A 26,559-nucleotide genomic window follows, 5' to 3' on the forward strand; every position below is an offset into this window, starting at 1 on the left:
ACTTTCATTAAATAGCTTATCAAAATAATTTTTCCATCTCTCCTTAATCTCCTCATCTTTGACTAAAACCCTTTGCATTTCATCTTTGATACATCTAACCATACTCAAATCCCTCGATTTCCTATCTCTCATCTTTGATACATTATGCAAATAAAAAGTAGCAAGTCACATGGAAAATCACTTGTAAATTTTAAATGTATACATCTTTCTAAAGCCTCAAGATAGTATATAACAATAACAGCAACACAGCGCATGCTAGTCTGACATTCTTGCTAACTGCAAACTATTAAAAAATAATAATAACAAAGATCAAATGCTTAATCAAGTCAAGGTATATAAGAAAGTAACAACAGGAATATCTTTCATGACTACATATGAAAAATTCATAGCCTCATAGGCTTATCATATAAGTTTGGCATACCAAATAAACAATTTTCTAATGTTGATGAGATGAGTAACAGGCAAGGATCAAGCCCCTTTGAATCACAGCTGTCGAAAGCACTTGATGAAATGGAGCATGATTGTGCACTTCTATTTGTTTTTATATATACACTAGAATATGAGAACAAGAGTGTGAACTAGCATTTTTTATGTTTTTTTTTTTTTGACAAATCCGACCCTGCAGATGTGTTCAGCATGGTCCATTTGCTAGGAATCCACTGTTGGATCATGCTTTTTTTTTGTCAAAAAACATGGTTTTGGGATGCTTGACTATTTATGAAAATTCTGAGTCATCTATTTTCAAGCCTTAAAAAATACTGCTTACGTATTGCAATCAGATGATTCAAGATCTGGGCCCTTTAAAAGCAAGCTTGTAGATCACATCCGTACAGTCAGATTTAAAGGACGGGGGGCTTCTCGGTTCACAATCTAGTTCTCATATTCTAGTGGCACACACACACACACATATATATAGAGAGAGAGAGAGGACAAGTTTTTGGTGTGGATGTGCACTTTGAAAAAATGGTATCATTGAGTAATATCTCATAACTCATGCATTTTGACTGCGTCTGATCATATGGATTTAGTTAACATGGTCTATTTATTTTAGAACCGATTGTTAAATTGTATTACGAATCCTGGTAATCCTATATATTTTACATATATAAAGGATAATACATATATATATGCATGATATATATATATATATATATATGTATTATCTATTTATATATGTAAAATATATATAACCTTATTTTAGTCATAGGGGTAGTTTAGCCATTTCTACTGTTTTACGCACATTCAATTTACGAATGTGATTGTAATTATTTTTGTTCTTTCTTTTTCTTTATTTTTTATTTTCTTTTTAATTAGTACCTAAAAGGTACCTTGGGGGGCACTCAAATAGACGTTGGGCCCCTCCAACGGTCACATTTGTGACCGTTGGAAGGGCTCCAACGTCTATGAATGGAGCCCCCCAAGGCTCCTTTTGTGTTGTTATAAATAGGGGTTCTCCCCTTTGTATTTCTTATGGCTTTGAATCAAAGCCCAAGTGCTCAATAAAGTTTCTCCAATATTTTTTATGCCATTGTGCATTTGTGAGATTTGGTAGTTTGTGCTTTTGTGCATGTGTTCTAAAGAGTTCTTATCGTGCATGTGTGTCGAGTTTATTATCAATCCCAGTATCTTGTTAGAGATACTTTCACATGGTATCAGAGCCTCGTTAAAGGAGGATTGTGCATTTCTTCATTTTTGAGTGCCTCGAAAAATGTGCCTTCAAGCTATTGGAGCTTGAAGTGATTCATCTTCTTCGGGCAATATTTTAGAAGCCCCTTTTGTCAAGAAAGACTTGAAAATCTTTTGAGGTACGTGTTATTTTTTACTTCTATACTCTCTAATGGGCGAAAAGGACTCTCACTTCTCCCTTAGGTTCAAACTTAATGGTTCAAATTATCATGTTTGGGCCGGTAATATGGAAGCTTATATTAAAGGAAAGGGGCTTTGGGGGTATGTTCAAGGTTCGATACCGGAACCCGAACCAAAAATTACAATCGTTGAAAAGGGGGATATTAAAATCCTTGAAGGGGAAGAAAGGCAAAAGGCTCTGGAAGAGTATTCAAGAAAGCATGACGAATGGAAGATGAAAAACTTCAAGATATTATCTTGGATTTTTTCATCCGTTGAAACCAAGATAAACGCCAACATCATTAAGTTCAAAAAAGCTTCCGAAGCTTGGATATATCTTGAGAAAATTTATACTTCAAGAGATTTGACTCACAAGTACTATCTCCAAAAAGGGCATTGACCCTCCAACAAAATGAGATGTCTATTCGGGAATACTTTGCCGAATTATCTTCTATTTGGGACGAGCTAGCTATGCTTGAACCAAAATGGAGTGAAGAAGCGATCGAATTAAGACATAAACAACTAGAGGAAGATCGGGGGGAGGGGCTTCTCGGTTCACAATCTAGTTCTCATATTCTAGTGTCACACACACACACATATATATATAGAGAGAGAGAGGACAAGTTTTTGGTGTGGATGTGCACTTTGAAAAAATGGTATCATTGAGTAATATCTCATAACTCATGCATTTTGACTGCGTCTGATCATATGGATTTAGTTAACATGGTCTATTTATTTTAGAACCTATTGTTAAATTGTATTACGAATCCTGGTAATCCTATATATTTTACATATATAAAGGATAATACATATATATATGCATGATATATATATATATATATGTATTATCTATTTATATATGTAAAATATATATAACCTTATTTTAGTCATAGGGGTAGTTTAGTCATTTCTACTGTTTTACGCACATTCAATTTACGAATGTGATTGTAATTATTTTTGTTCTTTCTTTTTCTTTATTTTTTATTTTCTTTTTAATTAGTACCTAAAAGGTACCTTGGGGGCCCACTCAAATAGACGTTGGGCCCCTCCAACGGTCACATTTGTGACCGTTGGAAGGGCTCCAACGTCTATGAATGGAGTGTTAAAATGTAAAACTGTACATATATGTATATATAATAATATTATATTATTATATATATATAAATACATTTTTAATTTCTTTCTTTTCTGTATTTTTTTTCCTTTATTTTTATTTTTTGTCTTTATGTCATCTAGTTCAGTTTGAACTAGAATGACTGTTGCTAGTCAAGTCCTGTCCAGACTTGACTAGCAATAGAGCTGTTGGACTGACACAGTCCAACAGCTCTACTCTTAATAGAGCTGTTGGACTGACACATTCCAACAGCTCTAAATAGAGCTGTTGGACTGTGCCCAACAGCTCTATTGAGTCCTCTTTCAGCTGTGTATATAAAGGGGTGCAGCCCCTCTTGTATTTCACTCCAATGCTTCTTAAGCAATTGGTTTTTCATATCAATAAAGAATACATTTTTATTTTTATTTTGTTTCCGGTTATACCCTTTTTAAGGGTTATGCTTTAGTGTCATTCTTGACACTTGCTCTTGTTAATCAAAGCTCGTGTTTCGAAGATCCCCATTTCATTTCATGGTATCATAGCCGCGGAAGTACTAAATCTTGAGGAAAAGCTGCCTCGGTTTCCGTGCCCGTTTGCAAAAGTGTTCGCCACTTGAAGAGAAGTGTTTTATCACTTCATTGAAGAAGATTTCACATCTTGTTGTATTGTTTTTTTTTCTTTCTTTCTCATTTTCCTTCTTGTTTCTCTTCTATCCCTATTCTTTCTCTCCTTGTAATCGATGGATGACAATGATAAAGTCACCATCATGCCTATGAAACTAAGCGATACGAACTATGTAACATGGGCTTCAATCATGAAGCACCATATATGGAGAAAAGGCTTATGGGGGATTGTGGATGGTTCCGATTCGGAACCTAAGCTATCTCTTACTAAAAAGGAGGGAGATAAAGACGTCCCTCTATCGGAAGAAGAGAAAATCACGGCTATTGCCTCATACGAGAAGAAATGGAAAGAATGGAGAATATCTCATGCGAAGATAATGTCATGGCTTATCAATAGCGTTGACATTAAAAAATGCTCAAGTCTTGCCAAATTTGATCATGTCGATAAGGCATGGGAATACCTTAAGAATATGTATTCCCTTAAAGATATTGCACACGTGTGCAACCTCCAAGAAAAAGTTCGAATGATGACACAAGGAGACAAAACTATTCGTGAATATTACAATGGGTTGTCCGAACTTTGGGAAGAACTTTCCCTTTTAGAACCAAAGTGGCATTGTGCCGAAGACATCGAGCTTCGTCAGAAACAACTCGATGTTGAACATTTTTACCAGTTTATCACTGGATTAAGGCCGGAATTTGAAACCACTAAATCGGCCCTACTTCACCGGGGAAAAATTCCTTCTATTGTTGAAACTATTGAAGAGTTAACAATGGAAGAAAATCGTCTCCGGAAAGGTTCTTTAAAAATTGAAGATGATTCTGTTTTAGCCGTGTCTAGACCAGAGAATCATGTTCGATCATATAGGCCTCCTCACTTTAACCGACAAAATGGTGACTATGATAAGAAGAAAGTTATTTGTCATCACTGTCATGAACCGGGACACTACAGGCCACAATGTCCCAAACTTAAGGAGCTGAGAGAAAAAAGAGCTGCAATTGCTGGATCGGAGCCTAAAGATCAGGATGCACCAGTTTCCCTGGCCCAACTAATGGAGATCCTTCAGCCTCTCATCAAAGGTGCCTCTTCCTCATCTGAAGCTTCAACCGGCGCAGCAGCCTCATCTTTTCCTGATTTAGGTAAAACTTCTTGGCTTCTTGACTCTGGTGCATCTTTTCATATGACCCCAAATAATCAAAGTCTATCCAAATGTGTTAAAAATAAAACAAGTGTGTCAAAGGTCTTTACTGCTGATGGGACTTCTCTTGAAATAGAAGGAATAGGAGATTTTGAAAAAATTTATAAAACAAAAAAAATTTTTATTCCAGAAATTAGACATGTTCCCAAATTAAATTTAAATCTTTTATCTGTATCTCAAATTTCTGATTATGGGTGTAATATTTCTTTTTCTTCTCATGGTTGTTGGGTACAGGATCGCCAGTCAGGCAAGCTGATTGGGGAAGGCCATAGAGAAGGAGGACTCTATTACATGGATTTTTTGGAAATGCCGAAGAAAGCTTTTTGTTATAATATTCAAAAAATAGAGTTGGAACTGTGGCATAAGAGACTTGGTCACCCACATATAGCCAAAATCCAACATTTTCCAAATCTAGGGAAATTTTGTAACTCTGAATCATTTGATTGTAAAGATTGTATTCTCGGCAAAATGAAAAGATTACCATTTCAGAACAGAACATTTTTCTCTTCAAGACCACTTAAATTAATACACTCGGATGTTTGGGGTCCTGCACCAGTAATTTCTAAAGGAGGATTTGTTTACTATGTTATTTTTGTCGATGATTTCTCCCGACATACGTGGATGTACTTTCTCAAACATAAGTCTGAAGTATTTTCATACTTTCAAACTTTTCATAATATGGTTAAAAACAAATTTCAAAATGATATTACTATTTTTCGCACAGATTCAGGGGGAGAGTTTTTATCCACAGATTTTCAAAATTATCTTAAATTGCATGGCATCACACATCAAAGATCTTGTCCTTATACACCTCAACAAAATGGACTGGCAGAACGAAAACATCGTCATATTATAGAAACCACTAGAACTTTATTAATAGCAAATCAAGTCCCTAAAGACTTTTGGGCAGAAGCTGCCTTAACTGCCACCTATCTCATTAATAGGATGCCATCTTCTTCGTTACAAAATATCACTCCCATTGAAAAACTTATGAACATTTCTCCAGACTACTCTAGATTAAGAATATTTGGGTGCAAATGTTTCATATTTACTGACAAAAATGATAAACTTTCCCCTCGTGCGATTCCCTGAGACTTTTTAGGATATGCTGAAAACCAGAAAGGTTATAGATGTTTTGACTTCAAAAATAATAAACTATATGTGTCTAGAAATGTTTCCTTTCTTGAAAAGGAGAGCTTCTTTGATTTTAGAAAATTAAAAGACGTCACTGAGTACTCCTTTTTGCTAGATCTAACATCAACATCTGATGAATATGACCTTGATTGTAACTTTGATGATGATCAAAGAATTATTGATCTTAATGTTGAAAATGAAGAAGTTCATAGAAATACTAGTATTCAATATTCCGGGCGACAAGAGTCTAATACTCCATGTGCACTTGAGAAATATTCTAACATTCCAACTAGACAATCATCCCGAATCTCGAGGCCTCCAGAAAAGTTTGTATCATACGAGTCTTTCTCACCCACATATAGGGCAGTTATTGCATTAATTCACTCATATGAAGAACCATCCACATATTTTCAAGCAAAAAATGATATCAAATGGATAGAAGCCATGAAAGCTGAATTAGATGCACTTCAAAAGGCTTCTACATGGAATATTCAAGATCTTCCTCCAGGGAAGAAAACTATAGGATGTCGATGGGTTTATAAAATTAAAACCAAGAGTGATGGTACTCTTGAAAGATATAAAGCCCGTTTAGTAGCCAAAGGTTATGCCCAAGAATATGGGATTGATTATGAAGAAACCTTTGCTCCGGTGGCTCGTATGACTACTGTCCGAACCTTAATTGCCTTAGCTTCTATCAAAAAATGGTCTATTTTTCAAATGGATGTCAAAAATGCTTTTTTAAATGGAAAGCTAGTTGAAGAAGTATATATGGAACCCCCTCCTGGTCTAAGTATTCCTAAGGGTAAAGTCCTTCGCTTAGAAAAAGCTCTTTATGGACTTAAACAAGCACCAAAAGCTTGGTATGATAGGTTTAGTCGTGTTATGATTGATATTGGTTTTCAATTCTGTTTAACTGACACTGCTTTGTTTATTAAGAATTCTGATGCAGGGATCATTGTGCTTCTTCTCTATGTGGATGATATGATCATCACCGGAAGCGATAAACAGGGAGTTGAAACAATCAAAACACTTCTTAAATCTCATTTTGAAATGACTGATTTGGGCTTGTTGAGATATTTTTTAGGCATTGAAGTTGCTTATTCTCCTAGAGGATATTTATTATCTCAGACTAAATTTGCTTTTGATATTGTTTTCAGGTCTGGTATTACTGATGATAAGAAAGTTGACACTCCAGAAGTTGTTAATGTTAAAATGAAGATTGATGATGGAGAACTTCTTGCAGACCCTACTCCTTACAGACAGCTTGTCGGGGCACTTTCCTATCTATCCATTACCAGACCAGATATAGCACATGCTGTTCATACAGCAAGTCAATTTCAACATGCTCCTACTTCTGTTCATATGGGAGCAGTCATGCGTATTATCAGATACATCAAGTCCTCTCTTTCACGAGGACTTTTCTTATCTTCCTCATCTTCTCTTGATTTAATTGCATATACTGATGCTGATTGGGGAGGTGATCCCAAAAACAGACACTCAACCACTGGCTTTTGTGTCTTTTTAGGGGAATCATTAATCTCGTGGAGGTGTAAAAAGCAGCAGAAGGTATATCTCTCATCCACCGAAGCTGAATACAGAGCCATGGCAACCACGACCATGGAAGTAGTTTGGCTCCGACGACTGCTTGCTGACATGGGAGTTGAAGCAACAAAGGCTTCACAAATGTGTTGTGACAACAAAAGTGCGATCTACATTGCCAGTAACAGAACATTCCACGAACGCACCAAACACATCGAAATGGATTGTCACTACGTCAGAGAGGAATATCTACACGGGATAATTGATCTGCCATATGTCACTTCAGAATATCAGTTAGCAGACCTCTTTACAAAGCCACTCGCTGCTCCCCGATTTCACTTTCTCTTAGACAAACTTTCGCTCATTGTACCGTAAGTTTGAGGGGGAGTGTTAAAATGTAAAACTGTACATATATGTATATATAATAATATTATATTATTATATTATTATATATATATATATAAATACATTTTTAATTTCTTTCTTTTCTGTATTTTTTTTCCTTTATTTTTATTTTTTGTCTTTATGTCATCTAGTTCAGTTTGAACTAGAATGACTGTTGCTAGTCAAGTCCTGTCCAGACTTGACTAGCAATAGAGCTGTTGGACTGACACAGTCCAACAGCTCTTAATAGAGCTGTTGGACTGACACATTCCAACAGCTCTAAATAGAGCTGTTGGACTGTGTCCAACAGCTCTATTGAGTCCTCTTTCAGCTGTGTATATAAAGGGGTGCAGCCCCTCTTGTATTTCACTCCAATGCTTCTTAAGCAATTGGTTTTTCATATCAATAAAGAATACATTTTTATTTTTATTTTGTTTCCAGTTATACCCTTTTTAAGGGTTATGCTTTAGTGTCATTCTTGACACTTGCTCTTGTTAATCAAAGCTCGTGTTTCGAAGATCCCCATTTCATTTCATGGAGCCCCCCAAGGCTCCTTTTGTGTTGTTATAAATAGGGGTTCTCCCCTTTGTATTTCTTATGGCTTTGAATCAAAGCCCAAGTGCTCAATAAAGTTTCTCCAATATTTTTTATGCCATTGTGCATTTGTGAGATTTGGTAGTTTGTGCTTTTGTGCATGTGTTCTAAAGAGTTCTTATCGTGCATGTGTGTCGAGTTTATTATCAATCCCAGTATCTTGTTAGAGATACTTTCACATGGTATCAGAGCCTCGTTAAAGGAGGATTGTGCATTTCTTCATTTTTGAGTGCCTCGAAAAATGTGCCTTCAAGCTATTGGAGCTTGAAGTGATTCATCTTCTTCGGGCAATATTTTAGAAGCCCCTTTTGTCAAGAAAGACTTGAAAATCTTCTGAGGTACGTGTTATTTTTTACTTCTATACTCTCTAATGGGCGAAAAGGACTCTCACTTCTCCCTTGGGTTCAAACTTAATGGTTCAAATTATCATGTTTGGGACGGTAATATGGAAGCCTATATTAAAGGAAAGGGGCTTTGGGGGTATGTTCAAGGTTCGATACCGGAACCCGAACCAAAAATTACAATCGTTGAAAAGGGGGATATTAAAATCCTTGAAGGGGAAGAAAGGCAAAAGGCTCTGGAAGAGTATTCAAGAAAGCATGACGAATGGAAGATGAAAAACCTCAAGATATTATCTTGGATTTTTTCATCCGTTGAAACCAAGATAAACGCCAACATCACTAAGTTCAAAAAAGCTTCCGAAGCTTGGATATATCTTGAGAAAATTTATACTTCAAGAGATTTGACTCACAAGTACTATCTCCAAAAAGGGCATTGACCCTCCAACAAAATGAGATGTCTATTCAGGAATACTTTGCCGAATTATCTTCTATTTGGGACGAGCTAGCTATGCTTGAACCAAAATGGAGTGGAGAAGCGATCGAATTAAGACATAAACAACCAGAGGAAGATCGGGGGGAGGGGCTTCTCGGTTCACAATCTAGTTCTCATATTCTAGTGTCACACACACACATATATATATAGAGAGAGAGGACAAGTTTTTGGTGTGGATGTGCACTTTGAAAAAATGGTATCATTGAGTAATATCTCATAACTCATGCATTTTGACTGCATCTGATCATATGGATTTAGTTAACATGGTCTATTTATTTTAGAACCTATTGTTAAATTGTATTATGAATCCTGGTAATCCTATATATTTTACATATATAAAGGATAATACATATATATATATGCATGATATATATATATGTATTATCTATTTATATATGTAAAATATATATAACCTTATTTTAGTCATAGGGGTAGTTTAGTCATTTCTACTATTTTACGCACATTCAATTTACGAATGTGATTGTAATTATTTTTGTTCTTTCTTTTTCTTTATTTTTTATTTTCTTTTTAATTAGTACCTAAAAGGTACCTTGGGGGCCCACTCAAATAGACGTTGGGCCCCTCCAACGGTCACATTTGTGACCGTTGGAAGGGCTCCAACGTCTATGAATGGAGCCCCCCAAGGCTCCTTTTGTGTTGTTATAAATAGGGGTTCTCCCCTTTGTATTTCTTATGGCTTTGAATCAAAGCCCAAGTGCTCAATAAAGTTTCTCCAATATTTTTTATGCCATTGTGCATTTGTGAGATTTGGTAGTTTGTGCTTTTGTGCATGTGTTCTAAAGAGTTCTTATCGTGCATGTGTGTCGAGTTTATTATCAATCCCAGTATCTTGTTAGAGATACTTTCACATGGTATCAGAGCCTCGTTAAAGGAGGATTGTGCATTTCTTCATTTTTGAGTGCCTCGAAAAATGTGCCTTCAAGCTATTGGAGCTTGAGGTGATTCATCTTCTTCGGGCAATATTTTAGAAGCCCCTTTTGTCAAGAAAGACTTGAAAATCTTTTGAGGTACGTGTTATTTTTTACTTCTATACTCTCTAATGGGCGAAAAGGACTCTCACTTCTCCCTTGGGTTCAAACTTAATGGTTCAAATTATCATGTTTGGGCCGGTAATATGGAAGCTTATATTAAAGGAAAGGGGCTTTGGGGGTATGTTCAAGGTTCGATACCGGAACCCGAACCAAAAATTACAATCGTTGAAAAGGGGGATATTAAAATCCTTGAAAGGGAAGAAAGGCAAAAGGCTCTGGAAGAGTATTCAAGAAAGCATGACGAATGGAAGATGAAAAACTTCAAGATATTATATTGGATTTTTTCATCCGTTGAAACCAAGATAAACGCCAACATCATTAAGTTCAAAAAAGCTTCCGAAGCTTGGATATATCTTGAGAAAATTTATACTTCAAGAGATTTGACTCACAAGTACTATCTCCAAAAAGGGCATTGACCCTCCAACAAAATGAGATGTCTATTCAGGAATACTTTGCCGAATTATCTTCTATTTGGGACGAGCTAGCTATGCTTGAAACAAAATGGAGTGGAGAAGCGATCGAATTAAGACATAAACAACTAGAGGAAGATCGGGGGGAGGGGCTTCTCGGTTCACAATCTAGTTCTCATATTCTAGTGTCACACACACACACATATATATAGAGAGAGAGAGAGGACAAGTTTTTGGTGTGGATGTGCACTTTGAAAAAATGGTATCATTGAGTAATATCTCATAACTCATGCATTTTGACTGGGTCTGATCATATGGATTTAGTTAACATGGCCTATTTATTTTAGAACCTATTGTTAAATTGTATTACGATTCCTGGTAATCCTATATATTTTACATATATAAAGGATAATACATATATATATGCATGATATATATATATATATGTATTATCTATTTATATATGTAAAATATATATAACCTTATTTTAGTCATAGGGGTAGTTTAGTCATTTCTACTGTTTTACGCACATTCAATTTACGAATGTGATTGTAATTATTTTTGTTTCTTTTTCTTTATTTTTTATTTTCTTTTTAATTAGTACCTAAAAGGTACCTTGGGGGCCCACTCAAATAGACGTTGGGCCCCTCCAACGGTCACATTTGTGACCGTTGGAAGGGCTCCAACGTCTATGAATGGAGCCCCCCAAGGCTCCTTTTGTGTTGTTATAAATAGGGGTTCTCCCCTTTGTATTTCTTATGGCTTTGAATCAAAGCCCAAGTGCTCAATAAAGTTTCTCCAATATTTTTTATGCCATTGTGCATTTGTGAGATTTGGTAGTTTGTGCTTTTGTGCATGTGTTCTAAAGAGTTCTTATCGTGCATGTGTGTCGAGTTTATTATCAATCCCAGTATCTTGTTAGAGATACTTTCACATGGTATCAGAGCCTCGTTAAAGGAGGATTGTGCATTTCTTCATTTTTGAGTGCCTCGAAAAATGTGCCTTCAAGCTATTGGAGCTTGAAGTGATTCATCTTCTTCGGGCAATATTTTAGAAGCCCCTTTTGTCAAGAAAGACTTGAAAATCTTTTGAGGTACGTGTTATTTTTTACTTCTATACTCTCTAATGGGCGAAAAGGACTCTCACTTCTCCCTTGGGTTCAAACTTAATGGTTCAAATTATCATGTTTGGGCCGGTAATATGGAAGCTTATATTAAAGGAAAGGGGCTTTGGGGGTATGTTCAAGGTTCGATACCGGAACCCGAACCAAAAATTACAATCGTTGAAAAGGGGGATATTAAAATCCTTGAAGGGGAAGAAAGGCAAAAGGCTCTGGAAGAGTATTCAAGAAAGCATGACGAATGGAAGATGAAAAACTTCAAGATATTATCTTGGATTTTTTCATCCGTTGAAACCAAGATAAACGCCAACATCATTAAGTTCAAAAAAGCTTCCGAAGCTTGGATATATCTTGAGAAAATTTATACTTCAAGAGATTTGACTCACAAGTACTATCTCCAAAAAGGGCATTGACCCTCCAACAAAATGAGATGTCTATTCGGGATACTTTGCCGAATTATCTTCTATTTGGGACGAGCTAGCTATGCTCGAACCAAAATGGAGTGGAGAAGCGATCGAATTAAGACATAAACAACTAGAGGAAGATCGGGGGGAGGGGCTTCTCGGTTCACAATCTAGTTCTCATATTCTAGTGTCACACACACACACATATATATAGAGAGAGAGAGGACAAGTTTTTGGTGTGGATGTGCACTTTGAAAAAATGGTATCATTGAGTAATATCTCATAACTCATGCATTTTGACTGCGTCTGATCATATGGATTTAGTTAACATGGTCTATTTATTTTAGAACCTATTGTTAAATTGTATTACGAATCCTGGTAATCCTATATATTTTACATATATAAAGGATAATACATATATATATGCATGATATATATATATATGTATTATCTATTTATATATGTAAAATATATATAACCTTATTTTAGTCATAGGGGTAGTTTAGTCATTTCTACTGTTTTACGCACATTCAATTTACGAATGTGATTGTAATTATTTTTGTTCTTTCTTTTTCTTTATTTTTTATTTTCTTTTTAATTAGTACCTAAAAGGTACCTTGGGGGCCCACTCAAATAGACGTTGGGCCCCTCCAACGGTCACATTTGTGACCGTTGGAAGGGCTCCAACGTCTATGAATGGAGCCCCCCAAGGCTCCTTTTGTGTTGTTATAAATAGGGGTTCTCCCCTTTGTATTTCTTATGGCTTTGAATCAAAGCCCAAGTGCTCAATAAAGTTTCTCCAATATTTTTTATGCCATTGTGCATTTGTGAGATTTGGTAGTTTGTGCTTCTGTGCGTGTGTTCTAAAGAGTTCTTATCGTGCATGTGTGTCGAGTTTATTATCAATCCCAGTATCTTGTTAGAGATACTTTCACATGGTATCAGAGCCTCGTTAAAGGAGGATTGTGCATTTCTTCATTTTTGAGTGCCTCGAAAAATGTGCCTTCAAGCTATTGGAGCTTGAAGTGATTCATCTTCTTCGGGCAATATTTTAGAAGCCCCTTTTGTCAAGAAAGACTTGAAAATCTTTTGAGGTACGTGTTATTTTTTACTTCTATACTCTCTAATGGGCGAAAAGGACTCTCACTTCTCCCTTGGGTTCAAACTTAATGGTTCAAATTATCATGTTTGGGCCGGTAATATGGAAGCCTATATTAAAGGAAAGGGGCTTTGGGGGTATGTTCAAGGTTCGATACCGGAACCCGAACCAAAAATTACAATCGTTGAAAAGGGGGATATTAAAATCCTTGAAGGGGAAGAAAGGCAAAAGGCTCTGGAAGAGTATTCAAGAAAGCATGACGAATGGAAGATGAAAAACCTCAAGATATTATCTTGGATTTTTTCATCCGTTGAAACCAAGATAAACGCCAACATCATTAAGTTCAAAAAAGCTTCCGAAGCTTGGATATATCTTGAGAAAATTTATACTTCATGAGATTTGACTCACAAGTACTATCTCCAAAAAGGGCATTGACCCTCCAACAAAATGAGATGTCTATTCGGGAATACTTTGCCGAATTATCTTCTATTTGGGACGAGCTAGCTATGATTGAACCAAAATGGAGTGGAGAAGCGATCGAATTAAGACATAAACAACTAGAGGAAGATCGGGGGGAGGGGCTTCTCGGTTCACAATCTAGTTCTCATATTCTAGTGTCACACACACACATATATAGAGAGAGAGAGAGGACAAGTTTTTGGTGTGGATGTGCACTTTGAAAAAATGGTATCATTGAGTAATATCTCATAACTCATGCATTTTGACTGCGTCTGATCATATGGATTTAGTTAACATGGTCTATTTATTTTAGAACCTATTGTTAAATTGTATTACGAATCCTGGTAATCCTATATATTTTACATATATAAAGGATAATACATATATATATGCATGATATATATATATATATGTATTATCTATTTATATATGTAAAATATATATAACCTTATTTTAGTCATAGGGGTAGTTTAGTCATTTCTACTGTTTTACGCACATTCAATTTACGAATGTGATTGTAATTATTTTTGTTCTTTCTTTTTCTTTATTTTTTATTTTCTTTTTAATTAGTACCTAAAAGGTACCTTGGGGGGCACTCAAATAGACGTTGGGCCCCTCCAAAATGTGACCGTTGGAAGGGCTCCAACGTCTATGAATGGAGCCCCCCAAGGCTCCTTTTGTGTTGTTATAAATAGGGGTTCTCCCCTTTGTATTTCTTATGGCTTTGAATCAAAGCCCAAGTGCTCAATAAAGTTTCTCCAATATTTTTTATGCCATTGTGCATTTGTGAGATTTGGTAGTTTGTGCTTTTGTGCATGTGTTCTAAAGAGTTCTTATCGTGCATGTGTGTCGAGTTTATTATCAATCCCAGTATCTTGTTAGAGATACTTTCACATGGTATCAGAGCCTCGTTAAAGGAGGATTGGGCATTTCTTCATTTTTGAGTGCCTCGAAAAATGTGCCTTCAAGCTATTGGAGCTTGAAGTGATTCATCTTCTTCGGGCAATATTTTAGAAGCCCCTTTTGTCAAGAAAGACTTGAAAATCTTTTGAGGTACGTGTTATTTTTTACTTCTATACTCTCTAATGGGCGAAAAGGACTCTCACTTCTCCCTTGGGTTCAAACTTAATGGTTCAAATTATCATGTTTGGGCCGGTAATATGGAAGCCTATATTAAAGGAAAGGGGCTTTGGGGGTATGTTCAAGGTTCGATACCGGAACCCGAACCAAAAATTACAATCGTTGAAAAGGGGGATATTAAAATCCTTGAAGGGGAAGAAAGGCAAAAGGCTCTGGAAGAGTATTCAATAAAGCATGACGAATGGAAGATGAAAAACCTCAAGATATTATCTTGGATTTTTTCATCCGTTGAAACCAAGATAAACGCCAACATCATTAAGTTCAAAAAAGCTTCCGAAGCTTGGATATATCTTGAGAAAATTTATACTTCATGAGATTTGACTCACAAGTACTATCTCCAAAAAGGGCATTGACCCTCCAACAAAATGAGATGTCTATTCGGGAATACTTTGCCGAATTATCTTCTATTTGGGACGAGCTAGCTATGCTCGAACCAAAATGGAGTGGAGAAGCGATCGAATTAAGACATAAACAACTAGAGGAAGATCGGGGGGAGGGGCTTCTCGGTTCACAATCTAGTTCTCATATTCTAGTGTCACACACACACACATATATATAGAGAGAGAGAGGACAAGTTTTTGGTGTGGATGTGCACTTTGAAAAAATGGTATCATTGAGTAATATCTCATAACTCATGCATTTTGACTGCGTCTGATCATATGGATTTAGTTAACATGGTCTATTTATTTTAGAACCTATTGTTAAATTGTATTACGAATCCTGGTAATCCTATATATTTTACATATATAAAGGATAATACATATATATATGCATGATATATATATATATATGTATTATCTATTTATATATGTAAAATATATATAACCTTATTTTAGTCATAGGGGTAGTTTAGTCATTTCTACTGTTTTACGCACATTCAATTTACGAATGTGATTGTAATTATTTTTGTTCTTTCTTTTTCTTTATTTTTTATTTTCTTTTTAATTAGTACCTAAAAGGTACCTTGGGGGGCACTCAAATAGACGTTGGGCCCCTCCAAAATGTGACCGTTGGAAGGGCTCCAACGTCTATGAATGGAGCCCCCCCAAGGCTCCTTTTGTGTTGTTATAAATAGGGGTTCTCCCCTTTGTATTTCTTATGGCTTTGAATCAAAGCCCAAGTGCTCAATAAAGTTTCTCCAATATTTTTTATGCCATTGTGCATTTGTGAGATTTGGTAGTTTGTGCTTTTGTGCATGTGTTCTAAAGAGTTCTTATCGTGCATGTGTGTCGAGTTTATTATCAATCCCAGTATCTTGTTAGAGTTACTTTCACATGGTATCAGAGCCTCGTTAAAGGAGGATTGGGCATTTCTTCATTTTTGAGTGCCTCGAAAAATGTGCCTTCAAGCTATTGGAGCTTGAAGTGATTCATCTTCTTCGGGCAATATTTTAGAAGCCCCTTTTGTCAAGAAAGACTTGAAAATCTTTTGAGGTACGTGTTATTTTTTACTTCTATACTCTCTAATGGGCGAAAAGGACTCTCACTTCTCCCTTGGGTTCAAACTTAATGGTTCAAATTATCATGTTTGGGCCGGTAATATGGAAGCCTATATTAAAGGAAAGGGGCTTTGGGGGTATGTTCAAGGTTCGATACCGGAACCCGAACCAAAAATTACAATCGTTGAAAAGGGGGATATTAAAATCCTTGAAGGGGAAGAAAGGCAAAAGGCTCTGGAAGAGTATTCAAGAAAGCATGACGAATGGAAGATGAAAAACCTCAAGATATTATCTTGGATTTTTTCATCCGTTGAAACCAAGATAAACGCCAACATCATTAAGTTCAAAAAAGCTTCTGAAGCTTGGATATATCTTGAGAAAATTTATACTTTAAGAGATTTGACTCACAAGTACTATCTCCAAAAAGGGCATTGACCCTCCAACAAAATGAGATGTCTATTCGTGAATACTTTGCCGAGTTATCTTCTATTTGGGACGAGCTAGCTATGCTTGAACCAAAATGGAGTGGAGAAGCGATCGAATTAAGACATAAACGACTAGAGGAAGATCGGTTCTTCAACTTTCTAAATGGACTTAGACCCGAATTTGAACAAATTTGGTCTCTCTTCTCTCCGCCTTCACATCTCCCTTAATTGAAGATGTTATCACTAAGTTAAGTGGTGAGGAAACCCGTATGGGGATTAGTAAGAGTAATTCTAGCATCCTTGCTACCTCTTCTACTCAAGAAGATTGTGAAGGGGTAAATGTTGTGTCAAGACCGGGGAATAATGTGAAGGCTTACAAACCTCATCACTTCAAGAATCAAGGTCAAGGAGGAAACGATCAATATGGCAAAAGAGACTATAGCAAATTAAATTGCCATTTTTGTAAAGAGTCCGGGCATATGAAACCCATTTGCCCAAAATGAAAAAATTTTATTGCAATGGCTATGACATCCCAACCGGAGGAATGACCATCATCATCAAATGGGTCTTTTTCTCTTCAACAAATAGTGAAAGCTTTACAACCTCTTCTAAAGGGAGGCATTTTCGGAGCGGCTATGTCAACTTCTTCTCCTCCCGGTAAGACATCTTGGCTTTTAGATTCCGTTGCATCTTTCCACATGACCCCAAGTGCTTGTTGGCTTTCCGATTTTTCTAAAAATACTCTTTTATCGTTTGTCTCAACGGCTGATGGAACACCTCTTGAAATTAAAGGAATAGGCAAATTTTGAAAAACAAGATTTTTTTTGTTCCAAAAATTCATCTTGTACCAAAATTAAATTTAAATTTACTTTCGGTCTCTCAACCCTCGTACCATGGTTGAGATATAAAATTCTCGTCTAATAAATGTTGGATACAAGATCGTCAGTCCGGGAGGTTGATTGGGAAAGGCTCTAGGAGAGGAGACCTCTACTACGTTGACTTTCTCCAAGTTCCCAAGAATCAATTTTGTAATGTTGTTAAAAACAACGATATTCATGTATGGCATAAGAGATTGGAACATCCCAACATTCTTAAAATCTCTTGTCTTTTATTAAACATCTTTGTAAAGGGGATTTTTTATGTAATGAATGTATTATTGGGAAGATGAAAAGTCTACCTTTTACTCAAAGATCCATGTTTACAACAAAACCCTTTGAAATTGTTCATTCCGATGAATGAGGTCCGGCTCCTGTGATATCTAAAAGAGGATTCTCATATTATGTGATTTTCGTGGACGATTTCACTAGGTTTTGTTGGATAAACTTTCTTAAACATAAACATGAAGTTTTTTCAACATTTGAAACTTTTCATATAATGGTTTTAAATCAATTAAATGGAAGTTTAAAAATTCTTAGGTCTGACTCTGGAGGTGAATACCTTTCAAACGAATTCAAGAGTTGTCTTGAAAGTTTTTGTATTCTCCATCAAAAATCTTGTCCAAAAACTCTTCAACAAAATGGGTTAGTTGAACGAAAGCATAGGCATATCATTGAAACAACTAGAACCTTGCTCATTTCGCAAAATATTCTGAAGAAACTCTGGGTTGAGGCAGCTCTTACTTCAGTCTATCTCATAAATAGACTTCCATCAAAGAATTTAAACAAGATTTCCCCCATTTGAAAAATTATACAAAAAAGAACTTGATTATAGCAGGTTAAGGGTTTTTGAATGTAAATGTTTTGTCAAGACTGATAAAAATGACAAACTTTCTCCAAAGGTCATTCCTTGTGCCTTTCTTGGCTATTCTGAAACCCAAAAAGGTTTTCGTTATTATGATGTTAAGAATGACAAATTGCGTATTTCCAGTAATGTGAGTTTTTTGAAAAATCTTAGTGACTTCGAAAAACTTGAATCTCATGTCGAGAATGTAGATTATTCCTTTCTATTTGAGCTAATAGCTAAAGACGATGATACTAGTGATGATGAGTCAAATCAGAATGACTCAAGTGATATTGAAACTGAGGAAATCATTCCGATGATCTCCCCATCTCATTAACATATTGATGAAGAACCACCTAGAGATCTCATCACCTATATTCACAGAGATAGAAACACCTTTAGAAGTGCTCTTGAGAGATATGATGATGCTAGTAGGAGTGTTCCTCAAAGTTCGTAAAACCGAAAGTAGAAAAGCTCCCTCTAGGTCCATCTCATATAACTCTTTTTCACCTAAATATAGAGCTTGTCTTAGTGTCATTCATTCTTACATAGAACCTAAAAACTTTGAAGAAACACATAAGTGCCCTGAATGGATAGTAGCAATGGAAAATAAACTCGGAGCTTTGAGAAGAGCCAAAACGTGAGAATTTCAAAACCTTCCTAAAGGTAAGAAAAAAATAAGGTGTAGATGGGTATTTAAGGTTAAGACTAAGAGTGATGGATCGCTTGAGAGATATAAAGCTTGATTGGTTGCAAAGGGATATAGTCAAGAATATGGGATTGATTATGAGGAAACCTTTGCTCCTGTAGCTCGAATGGTCATTTTCTGATGTCTTATAATTGTTTCCTCCATCAACAAGTAGAACATCTATCAAATGAATGTTAAAAATGTCTTTCTAAATGGAGATCTAAATGAAGAAGTATATATGGATGCTCCACCAAGAATGGAGACTCCCAAAGGGAAAGTGTTTCGTCTTTGAAAATCACTCTATGGTTTAAAACAAGCCCCCAAGGCTTGGTATGATAGGTTTAATTCTGTAATTATAGAAAATGGTTTTTCTTCCTGTTTTACTGACACTGTTTTGTTTGTTAGAAAATTCAATGCAGGGATTGTGATCTTACTGTTGTATGTGGATGATATGCTCATCACTGGTAGTGAATCTAACGGTGTTAAGAGTATAAAATCAATTTTGAAGGATAAATTTGAAATGTCTGATTTGGGTTTTCTAACTTATTTTTTGGGCATTGAAGTAGCATAATCTCATAGAGGGTATTTTTTATCTCAAACTAAGCTTGCTTCTGAGATCATTGACAGGTGAGGTATTATAGATGAAAAGGTTTGTGAAACTCCTGCTATAGTAGGAGCTAAAATGAAGATTGATGATAGTGTTCCTCTTTCGGATCCTACTCCCTACCGACATCTTATAGGATCATTGATGTATCCGAGTATTACTAAACCAGATATCTCTCATATAGTTCATACTCCAAGCCAGTTTCAGCATGCACCAACATCAGTCCACATGAGTGTCATCTTACGAGTCGTAAGATGACATAAAAGGTACTCTAAATAAGGGAGTTTTTCTGTCCTCTTCTTCTGATTTAAAATTAATTGCTTATATGATTGGGGAAGTGACCCAAAGAACCGTCACTCCACCACTGGTTTTTGTGTGTTTTTAAGAGACTCGCTGATCTCATGGAGATATAAAAAGCAGCAAAAAGTGTCTTTATCCTCAACCGAAGCTGAATATTGTGTCATGGCAACTACTACCATGGAAATTGTATGGATTCATCAGCTATTAGAAGACATGGGGATCACAATAGAAGGGCCCACCAAGCTATGCTGTGATAACAAGAGTGCAATATACATTGCCAAAAATCATATTTTTCATTAGCAGACTAAACACATTGAGATGGCCTGTCAATATATTTGAGAAGCATATCTAAAAGGAGTTATAGATCTTCCATATGTAACTTTTGAATATCAGTTGGCAGATTTCTTCACCAAAGCTTTGTGTGCTCCGCGATTCAATTTCCTCCTTAGCAAACTTTCGGTCATCCTACCCTAAGTTTGAGGGGGGTGTTAAATTGTATTATGAATCCTTCTAATCCTATATATTTTACATATATAAAGGATAATATATATATATATATGTATTATCTATTTATATATATAATATATATATTTCCTTATTTTAGTCATAGGGGTAGTTTAGTCATTTCCACTATTTTACGCAAATTCAATTTACGAATGTGATTGTAATTATTTTTGTTCTTTCTTTTTCTTTATTTTTTATTTTCTTTTTAATTAGTACCTAAAAGGTACCTTGGGGGTCACTCAAATAGACGTTGGGCCCCTCCAATGGTCACATTTGTGACCGTTGGAGGGGCTCCAACGTCTATGAGTGGAGCCCCTCCAAGGCTCCTTTTGTGTTGTTATAAATAGGGGTTCTCCCCTTTATATTTCTTATGGCTTTGAATATAAGCCAAAGTGCTCAATAAAGTTTCTTCAATATTTTTTATGTCGTTCATTTGTGAGATTTGGTGGTTTGTAGGGATGGCAGTGCGAGGGACAAGGTCTCCACCCCCGCCCCATCTCAGAAAATTAACCTTCATCCCCGGTCCATCCCCGTGGCGGGGGAGACTTTGGACCTCCACCCCCGCCCCGCCACCGCGACCGCCACATCCCCGCCCCGTCCCCTCTCCCGCCACATCCCCACCTGGCTGGAACAAGAGAGGGAAGGGGAAATGCCCAGAGAGAGAGAGAGAGTCACACCCGGGTGGTGGTTCTGTTCTCGATAGAGCCTGGACACTCGCGCAGCTCCCGATAGAAACCAGAAGTAGGGGGTGCGCACTTGATGGCTGGCGTTGGAAGAAGGGGTAATGGTGGCTCTTAGCACCCCCGGCAACCCAAAAATGGGGGTTGCAGAGAAGAGGAGGGAGAGAGGAAGAAGGTTACCTAGCGATAATCGAGGTTCCCGACGGTGGCGCGGGCTCGCAGCAGCGGTTGGCTTCCGACAGTGGCGCGACAATGGAGGAGGTTGTGGTGGTCACGACGGTGGCGCGGCTCCGGCCGATCTGCAAATGGGGAAGGATCTGAAGGAAGGAGGAGCTTACGCGGGGAGGTAGAAGGGGGGAAACTTGGGTTGCGTGAGAGGGGAGGTGAACAGAAATGGGGAAAGGGGGTTTGTGTTAGGGTTTATCGGGGTTAAGGTGTGCTATCGGGAGAGGGAAGGGTGAGGATGGGATGGGGCGGGGCGGGGATGGGATGGGGCAGGGAAAAGTGTCAGTTCATTCCTGCCTCCATCCCCGTTTAATGCCCTCCATCCCCGATCCAAACGGGGTGAGGCGAGGCGGGGCCCCGCTTTCCCCCGGTCCACTGCCATCCCTAGTGGTTTGTGCTTTTGTGCACGTGTTCTAAAGAGTTCTTATTGTGCATGTGTGCCGAGTTTATTATCAAGAATATTAAGGTCTTGATCCTAGTATCTTGTTAGAGATACTTTCACACCTATGTCACATAGGTGTGGGTGCAGGTGCAGATGCTAGTGCGGGTTTAGATGTGTCGATGCGGCACTTTAAAAAAACTTGGGTGAGGGGGTGCAAGGAGGATATATATATATATAAAATTCTTAACAGTTTTCAATTAACACAGTGTATGTGTGTGCATTTATGTATATATATATATATATATATATATATATATATATATATATATATATATATATATAATATAGATAAAAATGGACTTGATTAGGGTTGACTGAATCTACTTTTAGATAGAAATGGATCTCCGTGTGGTGGACTTCACCTAACACAAAAGAAGTTTTTTCCAAGTGTCGCACCCACCTAGGTGCAGGTGCGACGTGGGTGCGGTGCCCTATTAAAAGAGTCAGTGTGACATAGTTTAGAACATACTTGAATTAATAAATTTAAATACTTAAATATATTTTAAATAAAAATAACAATAAACAGTTCATAATCTGTGTCACATGGGCGGGGGTGTGGCACTTTCAAAAAACTTGGGTACGAGGGTGCAGCAAAATATATATATATATATATATATATATATATATATATATATATATATATATATAAAGTCCAAAAATTGAACATAAATGACCCTAAGTGCGTTGACCGCACCCGCACCTGACGTAGGTGCGGCACCTAGTTGGCCGAGTCCCTGTGACATAGTTCATAATGCACTTAACTGTAACTATGGAAGTTAAGCCCATCCAGTCCGATCCACTTGAAAATGCATGAGTTTAGATTAAACTCATTGATATGGTATGCTCTGCCAACGATGACTCACTCTCCCCCTCCCCCTCCCCCTCTACCTCTTCCAGCCCAGAGCCACCATCCCCCTCCTCTGCTCTCTACTCACTTTTACCATCGCCACCAACCATGAACCCATCTTCCCTCCTCTTCCCACCTGTGTACCCCCACCTTGACAAATCCACCTCCCTCTCACACCCCACCATCATCATTCCTTCTCCTACATTCATTACTGCCACTACTCATGATCCTATCTGCCCTGACGCTTCCTCAACCACGAAGCCATAGCCACCATCCCCTCCTCCCTACCCACCACCACCATCATCTTCTTCCAGTGGCCCACTACTTCCACTATCTCCATTAATGGTCACAATTGTAATGAAGTGCCACCAAGAGGATAAGTCCACCAAAATCACGAACAAGTGCAAGAGTGCACAAATGTGCTACAAAGAGCACAATCACAAGATCCACCAAAGGGCACAAGACAAGCATCACAAGAGAGCACATACAAACTTAAAAAAATCAATACCATTAATGAGTAGAATGATTAAAGCAAGCATAATACAAGAGGGGTGAGAGTCCCCTTTATATAGACCACAACAGCCCAAAACTAGCCGTTAGGCTAGTCTAACGGCTAGGAATACTAGCGGTTAGACTAGTCCTAACGACTAGTAATCCTAGCAAATGTAAAAAATATAAAATATAAAATATAAATAATAAATAAATAAATACCAAAAGGATATATGCAAAAAGGTATATACATGAATAAGTATATACATACATATATACTATATGCATACACATGCATAAGTATGCATATATTCAAGTATATATATATATACATCTTTACAACAACTGATCCCTTCTCTCACATCTATAAACATAACCATTCATCCAAACAACCATAATGAGAACCAGTAACTCAAAAGTTAAAACATCTAATATTTTATTAACAACATCCTCGCCTAATGAGACAATATCCTCAAATTGAAACGCATAGAAAAAACATTATTTTCACACTAATTCTTTTTGTCTATTCCCAACTTAATAAAATAGCCCCTAAATACTTCAGTGTAAAAGAATCATGCAAAGTAGGGCTTATAACTGAAAGTAAACAGCCAACAACTTCACATATATACAACACTAAGTACAGCATTTCCCTATTTTCCAACAGGATGAGCACAATCCGACACTATTGATATTGCAACCCTGAATGGCTGAAGATGACCGATACAGAAAAGTGCTATTTACAAAACCATTTCAATTTTTTTTGTAATTCAGTTTCATACCCAAAAAATTTGACAAATCAAATGCATAGCTCATCTATTTTCTTGTGAACTAAAGCATACCAGTGTTTACTTCCCACTATCTTGGCCTTTCCAATTTTCATTTAAAATTCACGATTTTTTCCTTAAAAAATCATTTTTACCCTTATGTATGTTTTCCTCTCTGCTTCCAAAATGAAGAAAATTCTTTTTCTCTTTCTCTTCGTTCTGGACAGGAGCACTAATAGACATGGGGAAGGAGTAGGTGAAGCATGTCATTCGTAATGGAAAGAAAGAGACCTTTTTGGAGATTACATGCAATTCATCTCCTTAGACTGCACAACCCTCCATCTTTGGTCACCAAATCAAAGGATCATAGGAGGTGAACCAAATGAAGGTAGTAGCAAGAGGTGGTCATAAGATTGGGGGGAGAGAGAGATTAATGAGGGTAAAATGGGACAAAGGGAGAGGAATATTTAATGAGGCTAAAAATGGTTAGATTTGAATTTATTAACTATTAACCATGGCTAAAAGGAGAATTGTTACCAAGAGTATGAATTTTTGCAATTGAAGATAAAACTAGGTATTATTTTGAATTATAATTTTTTTGAGTATCAATTTGAATTTAAGAAAAAACAGGCACCTCTTTGTAAATAACACTATGGAAAACTATCTTTGGAAGAAATTGCAAGCCATGATTTTGATATCAAATGACAGCTTATAGTATAACTAGTTGCATATGTTCCTTATAGCCTTGAAAATAAGTTGGCATCATTCTATTGAAAACAAAAACTAACACAACACAAAAAACTATCAAACGCACGTACCTTTCACGCCTTGATAGCTCAGTTGTTTTCTCCAACTGCAAAACAGATGAAGTCAGAAACCACACTCAAAGGCAGTAAAAATGATCTTAATCACAAAAACAGAAATAACCTACAACGTGAATTTGAGGCATTGAAGGTAAACAAAGGCCACATGGCAGAGAGAGTTAAAAGCAAATTATTACAGACAACATAAGAGAATGTTAATGCTAATCAACCTATAAATTGCCACAAACTCACGATATCTCTCAAGAAGAATGGCCAAACAATTCCTGCACCCTAACCTGTAGGTTATATGCAGACTGCTCTAACAATTTATCCAAATGGCAAGCATAAGTACATATATGATAGCACACAGCACATTTCAGCTAATGACAATTTCGGGAGCTTTTGTCCAATCTGCCAGGACAAAACAATCAAGGCAAGACACGTCATGGTATGAACAGGCTTATCCATGAAATAGACAGTTACTTTTAGTAGTTTGATTTTGTCATTTCCCTTATTAGCATTTCAATGTGACTTCTTATTGCTCTTTATGCTAACTCTAGACTTTTCAAATTATAACAGTGCTTAAAAGATTATGAAAAAACTCAAAGAAGGTACTGGAAAACACCTTTCAGGTCAAATCAAAAGTACTTTTAGGTTGCATGGACAAAATATAAGTTACTTTGGTTACAACAATTAGATGTCAAAACCAGTAAATGCATTACATAAGCTAAACAGAATAGGCTCAAGAATTGTAGATATTGTTTTCAAGAGCAGCTCTTGGAATCATGTGTGAAGTTGTTGAAAGTCATCACAGTTTTGAATGAAAAATATATACATAAAATATAAAGTACTAAGTGTAATATATAAATATATATTTCAAGTGTAGTATATAAAAAGATATATTCCATGTATAAATAACAATGAATGTTTTTACACGAGACAGCTCGTGTTCAGCTTGTCTCATTCAAGGACAAGCCGAGCTCAAGCTCGGCTCAGCTAAAAACAAACGCGAGCAGAGCCACAAGCTCACTCCACTGGTAAACAAGCCGAGCCCAAATATGCGCTGTTCGGTTCATTCAGCTCATTTACCAGCCCTATGTATATTATAATAAAAATTATAAAATAAATGTAATGGCAGACAACTAGGAGCCATCTGCCATGATAATTAGCCTGACATCTCATTATGAGATGATATTTAACAGAAGACTTAAGTTGGTGACATATAGAAACCATTGTTGTAGATAAGGGTGGAGCCAAGAATCTAACCTAAGGTGAACACAAAGGCTAGGGATGTAAATGGTATGGGTTTGAGTCAGATATCTGAACCGTTTACTCGGGTTTGGTAAAAAAAATTAAATCTGTTTGAGAAATGCGGTCGAGTACGGTTTTATCCGAACGGATGCGGATTTGCAGTGTTTTTAAACATGATTTGATCGGATCCTTAACATATTTCAAAAAATTGTCACTAAAGAGGTTTAAGCTTGAGACATAAGATAACAAAGTAGCTTCTAACCAACCCATGTAATCACACGCCCATTCACACACTTGTGATATAATGGTATCTTTTGATTTGCATTAATAGTGTTAGGGTGGGCACTGCCCACCTTGGCCCAAACCCCTCTGTTGTGGATTTTCAGGCCAGGGTAGGCACATGCCAAACCTGGCCCTTACCTAGATCCACCCCTCGTTGTAGACTAAGTCA

At 36.8% G+C, this 26,559-nt stretch overlaps 1 protein-coding gene across 1 annotated transcript in view; it reads right to left on the reverse strand.

Annotated features, from left to right (window-relative positions):
- Positions 1-26,559, reverse strand: part of LOC149843652 (uncharacterized) — a 44,622-nt gene that overhangs the window by 5,310 nt on the left and 12,753 nt on the right. Inside the window, exon 5 of the mRNA XM_089999996.1 lies at positions 24,873-24,907. Coding sequence (XP_089856122.1) covers positions 24,873-24,907 — 35 coding nt within the window. The remainder of the gene's footprint in view (positions 1-24,872; positions 24,908-26,559) is intronic.

This window comes from Nuphar pumila, chromosome 3 (genome assembly GCF_984573655.1).
Source record: "Nuphar pumila chromosome 3, dmNupPumi1.hap1.1, whole genome shotgun sequence".
NCBI lineage: Eukaryota > Viridiplantae > Streptophyta > Magnoliopsida > Nymphaeales > Nymphaeaceae > Nuphar > Nuphar pumila.